The 16,860-nt window shown below is 41.7% G+C and overlaps 1 protein-coding gene across 3 annotated transcripts in view; it reads left to right on the plus strand.

The window, feature by feature from the left end:
- LOC140476855 (transcription initiation factor TFIID subunit 4-like) overlaps nucleotides 1-16,860 on the plus strand; it is a 136,196-nt gene that overhangs the window by 26,168 nt on the left and 93,168 nt on the right. For all 3 annotated transcript variants that reach the window (XR_011960613.1, XM_072569716.1, XM_072569717.1), the window contains exons 9-10: nucleotides 1,247-1,367; nucleotides 15,475-15,644. Coding sequence is in view for 2 of the 3 variants with exons in the window: in XM_072569716.1 (XP_072425817.1) it covers nucleotides 1,247-1,367; nucleotides 15,475-15,644 (291 nt within the window). In the remaining variant the exon portion in view is untranslated. The remainder of the gene's footprint in view (nucleotides 1-1,246; nucleotides 1,368-15,474; nucleotides 15,645-16,860) is intronic.

The following is a 16,860-nucleotide window of genomic DNA, read 5'->3' on the forward strand; positions in this document are numbered from 1 at the left end:
GAAGATAGTTGGGCTTAGGGCACTACCCTGACGAAATTATTCATGTTACTACTTTGGTGCATTTCTGCACCATCTCCAGCATTGCACCAACTTTGTCCTGTTTTGTTCCGGTTCTAGCCTATTGATTAGCACTGTAATCCGTGAGTGAAAGATTGTGGATTCAAATCCTGCACCAAATACTTGAGTACAGGATTGAAGTCAGTTCTCCCAATGTGAGTACTGAGGAAATGCTACCATGTTGAAGGCACTAACTTTTTGCTAAGGTTAAACTGAGCTCCCCACTCCTACCAAGAAGTTCTTCTCCCCTAAGTCCATGTAAAGACCAAGTGTCTCTTGCTTAAGCTTTCAACAGCATTGAGCACCTTGGTTGTTTGCTATTTCTATAATATTCATGTTTGCAATTCACTGCTGTTTCCTATGGTACAAACCTGAAAGTCTCGGTTCAAGTCCCACCTATGCAAGAGCTAGGAGCAGCCAATTCAGCCCTTCGTGCCAGCTGTCATCCTGATTGTGGCTGATCTCATCTTGATCTTAACTCCATTGTTCTGCCCACTCTCCACAGCCCCTCAGTCAATTGCTCCTTCAAAATATGTCTGTCTATCTCCTCCTCAAATTTTCTCAATGACCTGATGTTTATTGCACTCTGGTAGTACATCCCACAAATTCATAGAGTCTTACAACACAGAAATAGACCCTTCGGTCCAACTCATCCATGCTGACCAAATTTCCTAAACTAAACTAGTCCCACTGGTCTGCATTTGGCCCAGAACCCTCCAAACTTTGCCCATCGATGTACCTGTCGAAATGTCTTTTCAGTGTTGTAACTGTACCTGCATCTACCATTTCCTCTGACAGTTCATTCCACCACCCTGTTGTGTGGACAAAATTGCTCCTTTATTCTCTTTAAAATGTTTCTCCTCTCACTTTAAATCTATGCTCCCTAGTTTTGAACGCCCCACCCTAGGGAAAAGACCTTTGCTATTCATCTTATCTATGCCCCTCATGATTTTATAAACGTGGTCCTGCGAGCGAAGTAATTCATCCCCATCTCAGTTTTAAATAGTCTCACTCTAGATTGCCTCATAAGAAGAAACCTCCGAAGTTCAGGATATCATTGTTTCTCTATAAAGTGCGAAGATAAACAAGCAAAGAAATGGGCTGAGAATTTGTCCTGCATAAGTTCTGTTTGAAAACTGTTATCTGCTTAAAACAACAAACAATAATAAACTTTCCTTTCTGTAATCAGGTGCTGCAACATTGGTCACAAAAGTAACGCTCTCTCAAGTTAACAAAAATCCAACAAATGTTCTAATACGAGCCTCACCTGGTCAAATACTAAAAAAAGAAGCTGGAGGCACAATGTTCAGGTAATTGAAATATCTGGGCAAAAACTGAGAGCGAGTCGCATGGAATAACCACTTTTGTATGGCGAAGCATGTATGATGGATCTACACTTTTAATTTCACACAATTAATTGTGCAGCAAGGCAGAATGGGTCTCCGCCAGTACCACGTGACCATTGTTTAAGTGTAGCAAGTATCTGTGTGAATGCTTTTGTGATGATGTGAATTCATGTCCCAGGGATTACATCAAAGGATAGACAAACTTTGAATGTCAAAGTTTAATCTAGACTTTAGAATTCTCCAAATTATAGTTCATAGGCACCTGACAGGATTGCCTTTAAACTCTTGACTGTGCTGATGTCAACCTCCTGATTCATTTAAAAATGACCAAACAGCAAATTTGAGTCAAGAATTTGTAAAGCTATGTTTGAACATCCTAGTCAATAACGTGCAAACATACAAGAATAGTAAATTAGGGAATCATGTTTTCTCCAGTCCTTCTTGAGTACCTAGAGTGACAAGGCTCAAATGGTGTGGGCGCAACCTCCCTTTTTCTACTTTAAACCCCAGCGATCTTCAGCTTCAAAGTTAGCATCAGAGGATTGTGGGTTCAGGTAGCTGGGGCACCACACTGCTCCCAGGGACCCCGGTTCAATCCCTACCTCGGAGGGGACAGTGTGTGTGGAGTTTCAGTGTCTGCATGGGTTTCCTCCCACAATTAGGTGAATTGGCCATTCTAAATTGCCCATAGTGTTAGGTGCATTAGTCAGGGGTAAATATATAGGTAGGGGAATGGGTCTTTGGAGGGTAAGTGTGGATGTGTTGGGCCGAAGGGCCTGTTTCCACACTGTAGGTAATCTAATCTGAGGTGTGCTCCTGAGACTAAAGCACAGAATCAAAGCTGTGTTATGGTCCCAACTGATAGTTTTTACTGGGCAAGTTGGATCCCATGCTGATGTTATAGATCAGATTTTGATTTTTTTTGTCGAAGTGATCTTTCAGTGAAACAACAGCATGCAATATTGCAGATTTGGCTTTAACAACAAAATACAAGTTTAATATGCAAAAGAAGAGATGCTACTTGCACTTGTAATGATTTTGACACACATGGTAAAAGACAATATTTGATCTGTCCGAACAGCACCCATTTACAGTATTCAAACTCCAGAGAGTGTTCCCTTCTCTAATACATCTGCAGAGTTTGACTTGACTAACTTTTTTTAAAATTCCTGATCTTGAGAGCTTAATGGTCTGTCACAAAGCTAGTCCCTTTTTTTAATCTAAAAGCTGTTCCTTGGCTCAAGGAGACTCTGTTCTTGATTTTTTTTTCAGTGGGGTAATAAACCAGACCGGGCTCCGATCAGTCTGGTTTGGTACAGAGATGAAAAGGATTTTAAGAGGCCTTTTGTTTATATGTAAACAGATGAGACTTCAGGCCAAAGTGGACATGTAAAAAGAAAGGGCAGTAGTCAGCTCTCTAGCTGAGCTGAGCAGTTTTAGTTCAGTCTTGAGCTGGTTGGAAGATTAACTGGGAGCTGTGTGTAAACACTCTCACTCTCTATTTCTGCCCTTCAACTTCAACCTGTAAGCATGTGTTCCATTTATACTTGGCTTTAAAGGCAGTTTGCTTATTGGGACTGTTGTCTATATTTGGAACAACATATTGAAGTCTAGTTGGGTAGCCTGAGTTCTTCATTCTGTTCTTTGTGTTTCATTGTATAATTTTGTTAAAAGTTGTCTGTTTTAAAATGTAGGAGTCAACCTAGCTAACTTAATCCAGGTAATTTTCACTGTACACTTAGCAAAACAAATTGCAAAGTTTTGGTCTGAGCTGCCTGCTTAAGAATGTTTGAGTGGTCTGGTTTAGTCCATTAAAAGCCTTTTTCCTTGAGTTTTCACACAACTCCACTTCAATTTTCTTTTCTTGGAATAAACCCTTCAGGGTTCTAGCCAAACACTTCTGATCTGGAACTTTCAAATTAAATCTATTACGGTAAGGCAATCTATATCATAACGGTTCGAAACCATTTCCTTCCTTCGGGTAAAACTGATTTACACATTTTAAAATCCACCAGGACTTCTGTGACTGTGGTCAATATGTTTTCCAACTTATGGCTGTTTTCCCTAAACCAAGTTTGAAGAATCCTGAATTTTTCTGAAAGCGTAACACATTTAACTGTTTATTCTAATAAAGTAAAATACTACAGAAGCTTAATCTGAAATAATAAAGGCCAGCAAAACTCAGCAAGTCTGGCAGTGTCAGTAGAAAAAGACACAAAGTTAAAATTTTGAATTCAGTGTGACTCTTCAGAGCTCTGTTCATATCAGACTGAATGTAAACTCTCTTTTTCTGTCCATTGATGCTCCTATACCTACTGATTTTTCTCCAGCACTTTGCATTGGTAGAGTTTTCTCCAGTAAACAAGGCAAATAGTAAAATGGAAGCAAAGACATTCCAAAATGTGCTTTAGGAACTTATTCTCTCAGTTTATGTTTTAACAAAGAAAGCTTCAACCAGACTGACAAGTTAATCATTGCACTCCTTCATACACAGAACAAAACAGAATACCACTAGTTCAAAATCCAAATTCAAACATTAAAATATATATTAGTTGATCATAAACCTTGCATCCTAGCTGAAGGAATGAGCACGCTCCTGAGGAGTGCTGCCTCATCAATTATGCTATTTTTCCAGTGAAACTTTAAACCAAAGCCCCATCTAGTGCCTTGAATAGATGTGTCAAGAGTATATGATGCAAAAATCGATGGGAAGGCAAATAGTGAGAATGGCACAAAGTCTCCAGAGGGATATAGACAGGTTAAGTGAGGGGCAAAAACTTGACAGATAGAATATAATGTGAGATTATGCACTTTGGCATGAGAATAAAGGAGTTGAATGTTTTAAGTGGAGAAAGAATGCAGAGACCTGCATCTCACAGGGATTTGGGAAACCCTGTGAATGAATCTCAAAAAGCTAGCATTCAAGTTTAGCAGGTCACAAGGAAAGGCAAATGGATTGTTAGTCTTTATTTCAAGGGGACTGGAATATTAAAGTAGAGAAATGCTGAAATGATACAAGGCACTAGTTGGACCACACCTACATTACTGTGAACAGTTTTGATACCCTTATCTGAAGAAAGATATGCTGGTATTGACCCAGTCCAGATAATGTTCTCTAGGTTTATCCTAGGTATGGAGGCAAAGTCGAGTGGGTTGGTCCTTTTTTCACTGGAGCTTAGAAGAAGGGAGGTGATATTAAAATGTAAAGTTTCATTGGGGGCTTGACAGGATAGATGCTTTGAGATTCTCTACCTTTACGAGAGATTCTAGAACCTGCATAATCTTCGAGTAAGGATGGGGATATGAATAGGAAGGGTTTGGAGGGATATGGGCTGGGTGCTGGCAGGTGGGACTAGATTGGGTTGGGATATCTGGTCGGCATGGACGGGTTGGACCAAAGGATCTGTTTCCATGCTGTACATCTCTGACTCTATTTCAAAGTAGAGCTAGGGAGTTATCCCAGGTAATAAAAGTAAAGTACTGCAGATGTTGGAAATCTGAAATGCAAAATACTGGAAGCACTGAAGAAGAGCCATATTGGACACAATGTTAACTTTGTTTTAGTGTCAACAGATACTACCAAATCTTCTTGGTTCCTCACGCGTCCTGTTTGTTTTTGAGTTATCATAAATGCTCATGGTCTACGTTTACCAACATCACTAAATTTAGGGGCAGCACAGTGGCTCAGCAGTTAACACTGCTGCCTCACAGCGCCAGAGACCCAGGTTCAATTCCAGCCTCAGATGACTGTCTGTGTGGAGTTTGCACATTCTCCCCACGTCTGTGAGGGTTTTCTCCGGGTGCTCTGGTTTCCTCCCACAGTCCAAAGATGTGCACATTAAGTGAATTGGCCATGCTAAATTGCCCGTAGTGTTAAGTGCATTAGTCAGGGGTGAATGTAGTGTGATGAGTCTGGGCGGGTTGCTCTTCAGTGTGGACTTGTTGGGCCGAAGGGCCTGTTTCCAGACTTTAGGGAATGTAATCTAATCTAAAGCGTGTCCAAAAATAAAACCTGGAACACTAAATTATATTAAATCAGTATGTAGGCTTGACATGCCTGATAGTGGTTGTTGACTGTGTTGCTGGAAAAGTACAGCAGGTCAGGCAGCATCCGAGGAACAGGAAATAGACGTTTCGGGCCAGAGCCCTTCTTCAGGAATGACTTGCTGATAGCCCGCAACAGAAATAGCCAGACTCCTAGTGAGAGGAGGTGTGCAAGAGAAAACCTGGAATCACTTATGGGGAAAGTCCTTTCATACCAAGTATAATTGGGAGCATTTTGTCACTCTTGCCTCGGAGTGTGATCACTTTGAACCCAACATTGCCCTGTAACCTGGATCGTATGCTCATTCCCTGTAGTTCCATTGAACCGTATGCTTTGCAGAAGACGATCTATTTCTGTCTTCTCTTGGTTGGTTTGAATATAGAACAGTATGGTGCAGGAGCAAAACCTTTGGCCCACCATGTTTGCTGACCATGATGTCATTCTAAACTAATCCTATTTGTCTGCATGTGGTCTGTATCCCTCTATTCCCTGTCTGTTCGTGTGTCTGTCTAAATGCCTCTTAAACATTGCTAATGTATCTGCTTCTATCACCTCCTCTGGCAGTGCATTCCAGGCACCTACCACCCTCTACATGAATAAAAAACTTGCCTTGTACATCTCTCTTAATCATTTCCCCACCTCACATTCAACCTATGCCTCCTAGTATTTGAAATTTCCACCCTGGTGGGGAAAAAAGACTACATCTCCAATCTATCCATGCCGCTCATAATTTTCTCAGCACTTATTACGTCATTTCTCAGCCTCCAATGCTCCAGCAAAAAACAGTGAGTTTGTCCAATCCCTCCTTACAGCTAATACACTCCAAGCAAGAAAACACCCTGGTAAACAACTCTTCCACTCTCTCCAAGCCCTCCACGTTGTTTCAATAGTGTGGTGGAAGATGTAAACATTCAAAGGCAACTGTCACTTGAGATATGTCTTCACCCAGAGACTGGAGAACCTGTGGAATTCTGTGCCGCAGAAAGCAGTTGAGGCCAAAATATTGAGTATTTTCAAGAAGCTGCTGTGGTTGAAAGGTATGGAACAGGGGATTATATTGGATAATCAGCCATGTTTGTGTTGAAAGGCAAAGCATGCCAAATGGCTAACTTTTATTTCCTGTCACCTTTTCCAAGTTAATTCTGCAATTCTGATCTCTTCTATGTTGATGTGGCAAATAAGATAACCCCGAGGATTACTTGGAATTAAAGTACAGTGTGTTTTGTATTTCACCATGTGGAATTGCCCTGTTGAATCTTCAACTATACAAAACGTTGATGCGGCCATACTTGGAATATTGTGTACAGTTCTGGTCGCCATATTTTGGGAAGGATGTGGAAGCATTGGACAAGGCGCAGAGGAGATTTACCAGGATGTTGCCTGGTCTGGAGGGAAGGTCTTATGAGGAAAGGCTGAGAGACTTGGGTCTGTTCTCATTGGAAAGAAGGCAGCTAAGGGGGGGATTTGATAGAGACATACAAGATGATCAGAGGATTAGTTAGGGTAGATAGTGAAATATGTTTTCCTAGGATGATGATGTCAGCTTGTACAAGAGGGCATAACTACAAATTGAGGGGTGATAAATTTAAGCCAGATGTCAGAGGAAAGTTCTTTACGCAGAGGGTGGTAAGGGTGTGGAATGTCCTACCTGCTAATGTAGTCAACGCAGCCACATTAGGGAGATTTAAACAATCCTTAGATAAGTACATGGATGACTTTGTGATCGTGTAGGGGACGAGCTGAGAATAGTTCACATGTCGGCCCAACATCGAGGGCCGAGGGGCCTGTTCTGCGCTGTTCTGCCTGTTCTATATCCAACATCTGGATTGTTGGGGTTGGTGGTCAGAACACCTGTATATAGTTCATCCTTTAATATGTGACAGCAGGAGGGCAAAATCTTAGACCAACTTAGATCTTTTCCTTAATGAAAACAGGTCTTTTAACCAATTGTGTTTGAGATGGTCTGTATTAGCTCTTCAAAGAGCTAATACAATCTGATATTCAACTCTGCATGTATTTTATGATCACACCTAACTGAATTGGTTTATTTAAATATGGTAATATGGTAAAATGCATGAAATGAAGTGGCATTTTTGAAGTTCTCTTGAGATGTGGGTGTCACTGGCTGGGCTAGCATTTGTTGCCTGCCCCTAAAGGTTGTGGTGAGCCAACTTCTTGAACTGCTGCAGACCTTACACTATTGATTCATAAGATGACACAGACTTTGGGGGACAAACAGAACACCATTCTTGGTCATATAATTGTATGTGTGACATCCCTTTCTGGTTCATTAGTGTCACTGGAAAGTAAATCCCATACCCCTTGTGTATTCGAAGGTTACTCTGGTTGCTCCATTTTTCATTTAGGGCATAACCCTAGCGTATTTCCCAGTGCTACAACTTAGATTTTAGAGTCTAAGTCATACAGCACTGAAACAGACCCTTCAGACCAACTCGTCCATGCTGACCAGTCATCCCAGTTTGACCTCATGCTATTTTCCAGCAATTGATCCATATTCCTCTAAACTCTTCCTATTCGGGTGCCTTTTTAAATATTGTAATTGTACCCATCTTGACCACTTCCTCTGGCAGCACATTCTGTGCAAACACCATCCTCTGCGTGGTAAAAATGATCTCTCAGGTGCCTTTTCAAATCCTTCCCCCTCACCTTAAGTCTATGCCCTCCCAGTTTTAAACTCCCCTGCCCTCTGGGAAAATACCTTCACAGTTCACCATATCCATGCCCCTCATGATTTTATAAACCTCAATAAAGTCACCCCTCAACCTCTGACACTCCAGGGAAAAAAGCTCCAGGCTTTTCAGCCTCTCCTTATAGCTCAAACCCTCCAACCCGGCAACATCCTTGTAAATCTTTCCTGCACACTTTCCAGTTTAACAGCCTTCCTATATAAGGATGACCGGAACTGTACGTAGTATTCTAAAAATGACTTAACCAAAGTTCTTACTGGATTAGTGGTGCTGGAAGAGCACAGCAGTTCAGGCAGCATCCAACGAGCAGCGAAATCGACGTTTCGGGCAAAAGCCCTTCATCAGGAATAAAGGCAGTGAGCCTGAAGAGTGGAGGGATAAGCTAGAGGAGGGTGGGGGTGGGGAGAGAGTAGTTTTAATCCTACTGCGAATCCTCTTGCAAGGATGCCTGCCTTGAAGAAGTTTTCCTCCTCTCTCTACAAGAATCTCAGGGAGTCCCTCTCCCTCTGCCACTCCCAGGTCATTTACTCTATGCTACTCTCTCCCCACCCCCACCCTCCTCTAGCTTATCTCTCCACGCTTCAGGCTCACTGCCTTTATTCCTGATGAAGGGCTTTTGCCCAAAACGTCGATTTCGCTGCTCGTTGGATGCTGCCTGAACTGCTGTGCTCTTCCTGCACCACTAATCCAGTATTTGCTTTCCAGCATCTGCAGTTATTGTTTTTACCTCGTTGATCTTAACCAAAGTTCTATACAGCCATAACATGACATCCCAACTCCCAACTATGTACCTGCACCCCTAGGTCTCTTTGTTCAGTGACACTCCCCAGGACCCAATTATTAAGTGTATGAGTCCTGCTTTGGTTTGCCTTTCCAAGATGCATCACCTTCAATTTATCTAAATTAACTTCCATTTGTCACTCTTCTCCCATTGACCCATCTTGATCAAAGTCTTGTTGTACCCTGCAATAACCTCCTTCACTGTCCACTAAACTACCCATTTTGGTGTCACCTGCAAACTTACTAACCATGCCTCCTGTGTTCCTATCCAAATCATTTATATAACTGACAAAAAGCAATGGACCCAGCACTGATCCTTGTGGCACACAGCTGGTCATAGGCCTCCAGTCTGTAAAGCAACCCTCTACCACCATCTTGTGTTCAAGCCAATTTTGTATCCAATTGGCTAGTTTCCCCTGCATCCCATGTGATCTGACCTAACTAGGGGACAGTGATGAAGGGCTATGCTCTAAACGTTCACTCTTTTGCTCCTCAGATGCTACCTGACTTGCTGTGCCCTTTCCAGCACCACACCTTATTGAATCTAACCTTACTAACCAGTCTACCATGCAGAACCCTGTCGAACGCTTTGCTGAAATCCATACAGACGATTAGATTAGATTAGATTACTTACAGTGTGGAAACAGGCCCTTCGGCCCAACAAGTCCACACCGCCCCGCCGAAGCGTAACCCACCCATACCCCTACATCTACCCCTTACCTAACACTACGGGCAATTTAGCATGGCCAATTCACCTGACCTGCACATCTTTGGAGTGTGGGAGGAAACCGGAGCACCCGGAGGAAACCCACGCAGACACGGGGAGAACGTGCAAACTCCACACAGTCAGTCGCCTGAGGCGGGAATTGAACCCGGGTCTCGGGCGCTGTGAGGCAGCAGTGCTAACCACTGTGCCACCGTGCCGCCCACAATGTCTTCTGCTCTGCCCTCATCAATCATCTTTGTTTTTGTTTTGTTGGGGATCAAGGCCTTTATTGTGTATCCAGTGCCTTCAGCAATTTCAAATATCAAATGAAGTGAATCAGATTGTCTGATATCTGGCATTTCTGTTGTTCTGACTCATGTTTATGCTGCTATCAACATTCACAAGCATTTTAATTTGGATTGGACTACTTACAGTGTGGAAACAGGCCCTTCGGCCCAACAAGTCCACCCAGACCCATTCCCTTACATTTACCCCTTCACCTTACACCATAGGCAATTTAGCATGGCCATTTCACCTGACCTGCACATCTTTGGATGATGGGGAGGAAACTGGAGCACCCAGAGGAAACCCACGCAGACACTGGGAGAATGTGCAAACTCCACAGAGAGTCGTCTGAGGCGGGATTGTCCAGTCACTTTGAGTCTGTGGGATCTTGCTGCATACAAGTTGGCTGCTGTTTTTCTTAAATTACAACAGTGACTCTACCAAAGTAAACCAGCTGTAAATCCCTGTGGGACATTCTAAGGATATGGAATGCAGGACAATTTATGTAAATTCAAATTCTGCAATAATGGCTTTGTTCTACTCTGACATCACAATATAAAGCATTTTTTGAAGTTCTTGAGGTAACTGAACAATGACAGGAAAATTTGTAAAATGCATTATTGTATTTAACAAATTTGGAAATCAGCTATAATGCCAGTTCCCAAGGCAAGTTTTATTTTGAAATTTGTGCATTGCAAGTGTAGCAGTGCCATAATACTAAAATTCAGGTTGTTTTTCAGAATTGGTTGATTATTTACAGTTATGGTAAAAGTGATGGTAGGATGCTCTCAGACTACAGTTGCACCATTCGAAGGTCTTCAAACATAGTTGTCAAGGTTTTTCTATTTATCATATCTAGGACTTTGTGTTAGGCACCCGGGCTTTGTAAGTATAGGCCATACACTTGTATATAGGTGAAAACCAAAAATTGGTTTGCATTTATATGGTTCTGAAGAGTCGTACCAGACTTGCAATACCAACTGTTTCTCTCTCTCTTTGTAGATCCCTGCCAGACCTGCTGAGTTTCTTCAGCACTCTGTTTTGCATTTTTATATAACTCTCCATAATCACTGGATATCTAGAAGTTCTTTGCTGCTAATGAAGTGTTTTTGAAGTGTAGGCTTGAAATATAGGCAATTCTGCATGCTGTCCGACAATATAATGATGGCTTTTTTTTGTCGTGTGATTAAGGTATATTGGCTTGGTCACCAGGGCTGACAGCCTGTTCTTGTTAAAAATGGTTCTGTGGGTCTTTGATGTTCACTCAAGCTGGCAGATTAATGACGTGTGTGAAAAAAAAACATCTACAAGGTTTAGTGGATGTTTAACCTGGATTTTTGTGATTGACCTCTTTAGTTGTTGAGCATGAACTGGGGTCTTAGAAACTGAATAGTGCTACCAACAGGGCCACAGCTGGTGAGCAAACAAGTTATGCTAGACCTCTATAGCTGAAGTATTATGCCCAGTTTAGGAAGCATGTCAAGGCTTTAGAAAAGGAGAAACCATTGACCCATTTAAAAGAAACTTGGAGCTGTACCTGAAATGCTGTAATCTGCAAGGTTGTACACCAGGTGCTGGAAACTGGGATTAAAATGGAGTGCTAGGTTTTCTTGGCTGTTGCGGGCATGATGGACCGAATGGTCTCTTCCTGTGCTGTACACTTTTCTATGGTTCTCGGCTGCAGAGGAGATCCAGTGGAATGTCTGCAGGGATGAGGAACTTCAGTTAATGTGGAGACTTGGTGTTTTTCTTGGAGCTCAGAAAGTTAAGGAGAGATTTAATAGGTATTGAAAATGAAGAGTGGCTTTCAATGTAGAGGAGAAACTGTTTCTGAGTTCGGTTGGAAATGAGAATTTTTTTTCTTTTGTACACTGTATGGTATGATCTGCAATGTCCTTCCTGAAAGAGTAGCCAAGGCAAAATTATCAGAATCAAGAAAAGAAATTTGAATATATTGCTAGAAAAGCAAACTATGGGAAAGGAAAGGGGCATTGGGTCTATTTGGATTGCTCTTTCAAGGAGTCAGGTGTGTGGCCATCGCCTACTCTGGAAAGTTCAGCTTGTAATAATTGTAATAAATAGTACAGAAGTAAATGGTGATAAGACATGCTGAGCAGCAGTACTCTGAATTACTTTACATAATGTTTCAGGATTTTAGTAAATGTCTCTTGATAAATGGTTGATTTTCTTCAGTTCCCTTAATTGTGTTGTGCATCTAATGCATGCTATAATTGGAGTTTTGTGATGAAGTATTTGACTTTGTAAACTTCATGCAGCCAACAAGCACTTGATTTCATGTGTCAACTGAGCAAGCTTTGGAATGTTGATGATTTGCCCTTGGAGCGTATGGGAGACTAGTTTTGTTTAAAACTTGTGCAGTTTGCTGTCTCTTTCCAAGTATAATACTGAGTGTGAAGATGTGGATCTTGGCACTACAAGGAGTAGTTGAGGTGAACAGTGTGGATAGATTTCAGGGTGAGCTGCATAAACCTATGATACAGAAAGGGATATATTGACAGTGTGAGATGGAGAGATAGCAGCAAGTTTGGGTGGAGCAAATACAGCGCAGTACCAGGCCCTTTGGCACTTGATTTTCTGCTGACCTGTGAAACCGATCTGAAGCCCATTTAACCTACACTATTCCATTTTCATCATCTGTTTATCCAATGACCAATTAAATGTCCTTAAAGTTGGTAAGTCTACTGCTGTTATAGACAGGGCTTTCCACGCCCTTGCTACTCTGAGTAAAGAACCTACCTCTGACATCTGTCCTATACCTATCACCCCTCAATGTAAAGCTATGTCCCCTCATGCTAGCTGTCACCATCTGAGCAGAAAGGCTCTCACTGTCCACCCTCTCGAACCCTCTGATCACCTTGTATGTCTCTAAGTCCCCTCTCGACCTTCTCTCTAACAAAAACAGCTTCATGTGGACCGTTTGGGCCCAATTGTCTGTTTTACTGATGCAAATTTCTCCACACACATTTCTGCTCAGGAACACCAATATCCCTATATTGCATTTACATTTACATTTGGTTTGATTTAAAATGTAATCAGTGTCGTGACCTACAATTCCCATGGGTACCAGCTGCCATGGCTGTAGCATTCTGCCCAGAATGCTAACTAATGGGATAGGTTTTCTCCCCTTCATTTCCCTCGACCTCTCTTTTGAAGTGTTCTGCAAACTGGGCCGTGCAGCAAAAGCAGTGACTGAAAAGTCGTGCTGTGCTGTAATCAGCCACTAAGAGGTGCCATAGTATACAGTGATTTTATTTCATGAACTGTAGGGGGCCACTCCATTTTATTCAAGAATGGATTCTGACGTCCTGCTTAGAAACTAGAGGGCGGGAGGGGCATGCATGTTACAATTTGGAGCAGCCTCCCTCAAAGGGTACTGGAAGGCAATGTGGCAGTAATTTTGAAAAGGGAGTTTAAATTTTGCTTAAAAGATAAATTTGCAGGGAAAGAGTAGGGGAATGTGAGACTGGTCGAATAGTACATTTAAACAACTGATGGAAGAAGACAAGTGTCCTGTATTGTTCTACAAAGGAACAGACTACTTCTTGTCCTGCTTATTTCAAGTCTCGTTTCAGGGTTCAAGGCAGTCCTGGATTTACAAATGCTCGTATTTACAAACCTCCCTTATTTATATTAATTTTGAGGATCTAACATGAATATTTGCTTATATTTATGAATGGTCAGTTTAATCAATATTGTGTTCTGACTTGCATACATTTCGACCTAAGAAAACACACAGAAACTGAACCAGTTCATAACCTGGGGACTGCCTGTAAAAGTGTTAGTTTCATTGGCATAGCCTGAAAACATTGTATCTATTTAATGATACAGACACTCCCTCAGGTAAAATTACTGAGATACAAGTTGTGACTTATTACCTCTTCAGTTCCATTCCTGATGAAGGGCTTGTGCCTAAAATGTTGACTTTCCTGCTCCTCAGATGCTGCTTGACCTGCTGTGCTTTTCCAGCACCACACCTTTTGACCCTATCCAGTTCCATTCTAGCATATTGGGGAGGGGATTCTAGCTTTAGCTTGTTTTAAAATAAATCCCTGTGGTGTGACCACATGAATCTCCCAAGGCCGCATGTGTTTTCACATATGGGCGTATAAGAACCATGCTCACCATTTTGGAGAAGCAATATCCCGGGAGCACTTTTTAATCAATCCCTGATCATTGTCCTGTTACTGTTTGCCATCTTTGCGGCATTAAAATTGCGGCAGCTTGTGGTAGGTTTTAAAATAAATGTAATTGGCTGTGTAGTAGTTAGGAGATTCTGAAGTCGTAAAAGCTGCATCACAATAGACAATAGGTGCAGAAGTAGGCCATTCTGCCCTTCGAGCCTGCACCACCATTCATTATGATCATGGCTGATCATCCTCAATCAGTATCCTCTTCCTGCCTTATCTCCATAACCCTTGATTCCACAATCCTTGAGAGCTCTAATCAACTCTTTCTTAAATGAATCCAGAGACTGGGCCTCCACTGCCCTCTGGGGCAGAGCATTCCACACAGCCACCACTCTCTGAGTGAAGAAGTTTCTCCTCATCTCTCTCCTAAATGGTCTACCCCTTATTTTTAAGCTGTGTCCTCTGGTTCGGAAATGAACCCCCCACAAGAAAGCATCTTTACCAGGGTAATGAAGGATAGGCAATAAATGCTGGCTCAGCCAGCAATATCTGCATCTCCTGAAAGAAATAGTACTCATTTGTTGGCATTGGTTCAGTGGGTAGCACTTCTGCCTCTGAGTCAAAAAGAAGGTACATTCAAGTTTCACCCCACTATGTTGAGAACAAACAAAATCTAGGATCATTCACTGGAAGCGCTGTCACCTTTCAATTGCGATGTTAAACCAAGGCCCTCGTTCAGTGAGGAAATCTCAGGGAGATTTGGAGTGTTTTGGAGATAACCCCTTGCTCTAACTAACGTTTATCCTTCAACTGACATTACTTGAAACAAATTATCTGGCCATTATCGCTTTGCAGTTTATGGGAGCTTGCTCTTTTGAAGCTCGCTGCCACACTTTTGTTCTGTTAAGTGATTGTATCTAAAAGAGTACTTCATTGACTCAAGGAGTTTTGTCATTATAGAGAAACAAATCATTTTTTTTAAAGCAAATAAATCAAAGGGTGGATATAGAAGCATATTTCCCTATGCTGAAAAATTAAACAAAAGCAAATCCAAGCTAGTCATAAATTCAATGAGGTATATTCCAAGTGGTTAGAATATAAATATTGTTTTCAGATGTGGTTGAGGCAAATAAATGTCACAAATGAAAGGCAAACAAGTAGACGTGAAAAATGGATTAGATCAGTTTGTTGAAAGACCTGAATATGGCAGTGTCAGTTGAGAGAGTGTGGTGTTTGAACATCGTCACAAATTACTTGGGCCACGTCACATGTTTCTGTGCTTTACATTCTGTTTAATGTGCCTTTCTTCTCTCACGAAGCCATTGGTTGTGGAAAATGTTTGCTTCCTTTGAATAGCTGCTTTTTTCTACTACATGAATGTTTATTTTAATTCCTGCAGGGAGGAGGATGACATCAATGATGTGGCCTCCATGGCTGGGGTTAACGTCAATGAAGAGCGTGCACGCATTCTTGCATCAAACTCTGAATTGGTGGGCACTATTATCCGGTCCTGTAAAGATGAAGCATTTCTCTCCTCTGCATCCCTGCAGAGAAAAGCTTTGGAGATAGGTAAGTAACCATGTCCCAGCACAACACAAAACACTGGAGACATGTCAGAAAGACACAACCATTGTCATGGGTGATTTTAATCTGCATATCGACTGGACAAATCCAGGGTAACATGGAAGTCGTCGGGGATTGTTTAATTTCATTTCATGTACACCCTCTCTGGGAATAGGTTAATTTCGATCTAATAATGTATAATCAAGTAAGAGTAACATTAGACCTCATTAAGAATCACTTGGGAATAATGATCACAACATGATAGAATTTTAAATTCAGTTTAAAGGAGAGTAACTCTGATCTCAAAACAGTGTCCTCAACTTAAACAAGGGCAGTTAGAGGTATGAATAGTTATCTAAAGTGTGCTGGGTAAATAGACCAAGGGGAAGGTCAGTAGTTGAGCAGTGGCAGGCATTTAAGAAGATATTACATAACGCTCAGCAAAATGTATTCCAGTCAGAAATAAATCAGTGAGAAGGATGAACCACCCGTGGTTAACGAAGGTGGTTAAGGTGAATATCCAATGAAAAACAGGCATACAATATGTCAAAAACTAGAGTTTGGGGTTTTTTTTGGAAATGAGCAGTGGATGACCAAAAGGCTAATGAGAGGCAGAAAATTTGTTATGAAAACAAATTGGCAAGAGATATTAAAAACAAACAACAAGAACTTCCATAAGTATCTAGAAAAGAGTAGCTGAAGTGTGAGGCCCCTTGGAGGGTACAACTGTGTAATTAACATCTGGGAGCAAGGAAATGGCAGGTAATTGAAAACAATATTTTGCATTAGTGTACATAATGTACACTAGTGTACAAAACTATAAACATACTGAAGAAAGCCAATAAAAACCAGGTGTTAATAAGAGGAATGATCTAATTGAAGAAATAAAGTATTTGACACTCATGGGCTGAAGACAAGACAAGTTGCCAGAGCCTGATGCCTGTATCCCAGTGTGTTAAAGGAAGTGACTGCAGAAATCATGCTGTCACTGGTTAAAATATTCCCGAATTTGCTGCTTTCAGGGAGGGTTCCAGTGAATTGGAAAGCCACAGCTCAAAGTTTGAAAAGGTTTGGCTGGTAAGGGTTAGAGCACAAGAGCAGATTGTATCCCATCAGCTACCAGTTATACAGCTGGCTTCTATAGACAGGGGATGGGGCTGGCTGTGATATGCCTTTGTCCCCTTTCAGCTTCAGTCATCTATGATACTCCTGGCTGGCTTCA

The sequence above is a fragment of the Chiloscyllium punctatum genome, chromosome 5, assembly GCF_047496795.1.
Source record: "Chiloscyllium punctatum isolate Juve2018m chromosome 5, sChiPun1.3, whole genome shotgun sequence".
NCBI lineage: Eukaryota > Metazoa > Chordata > Chondrichthyes > Orectolobiformes > Hemiscylliidae > Chiloscyllium > Chiloscyllium punctatum.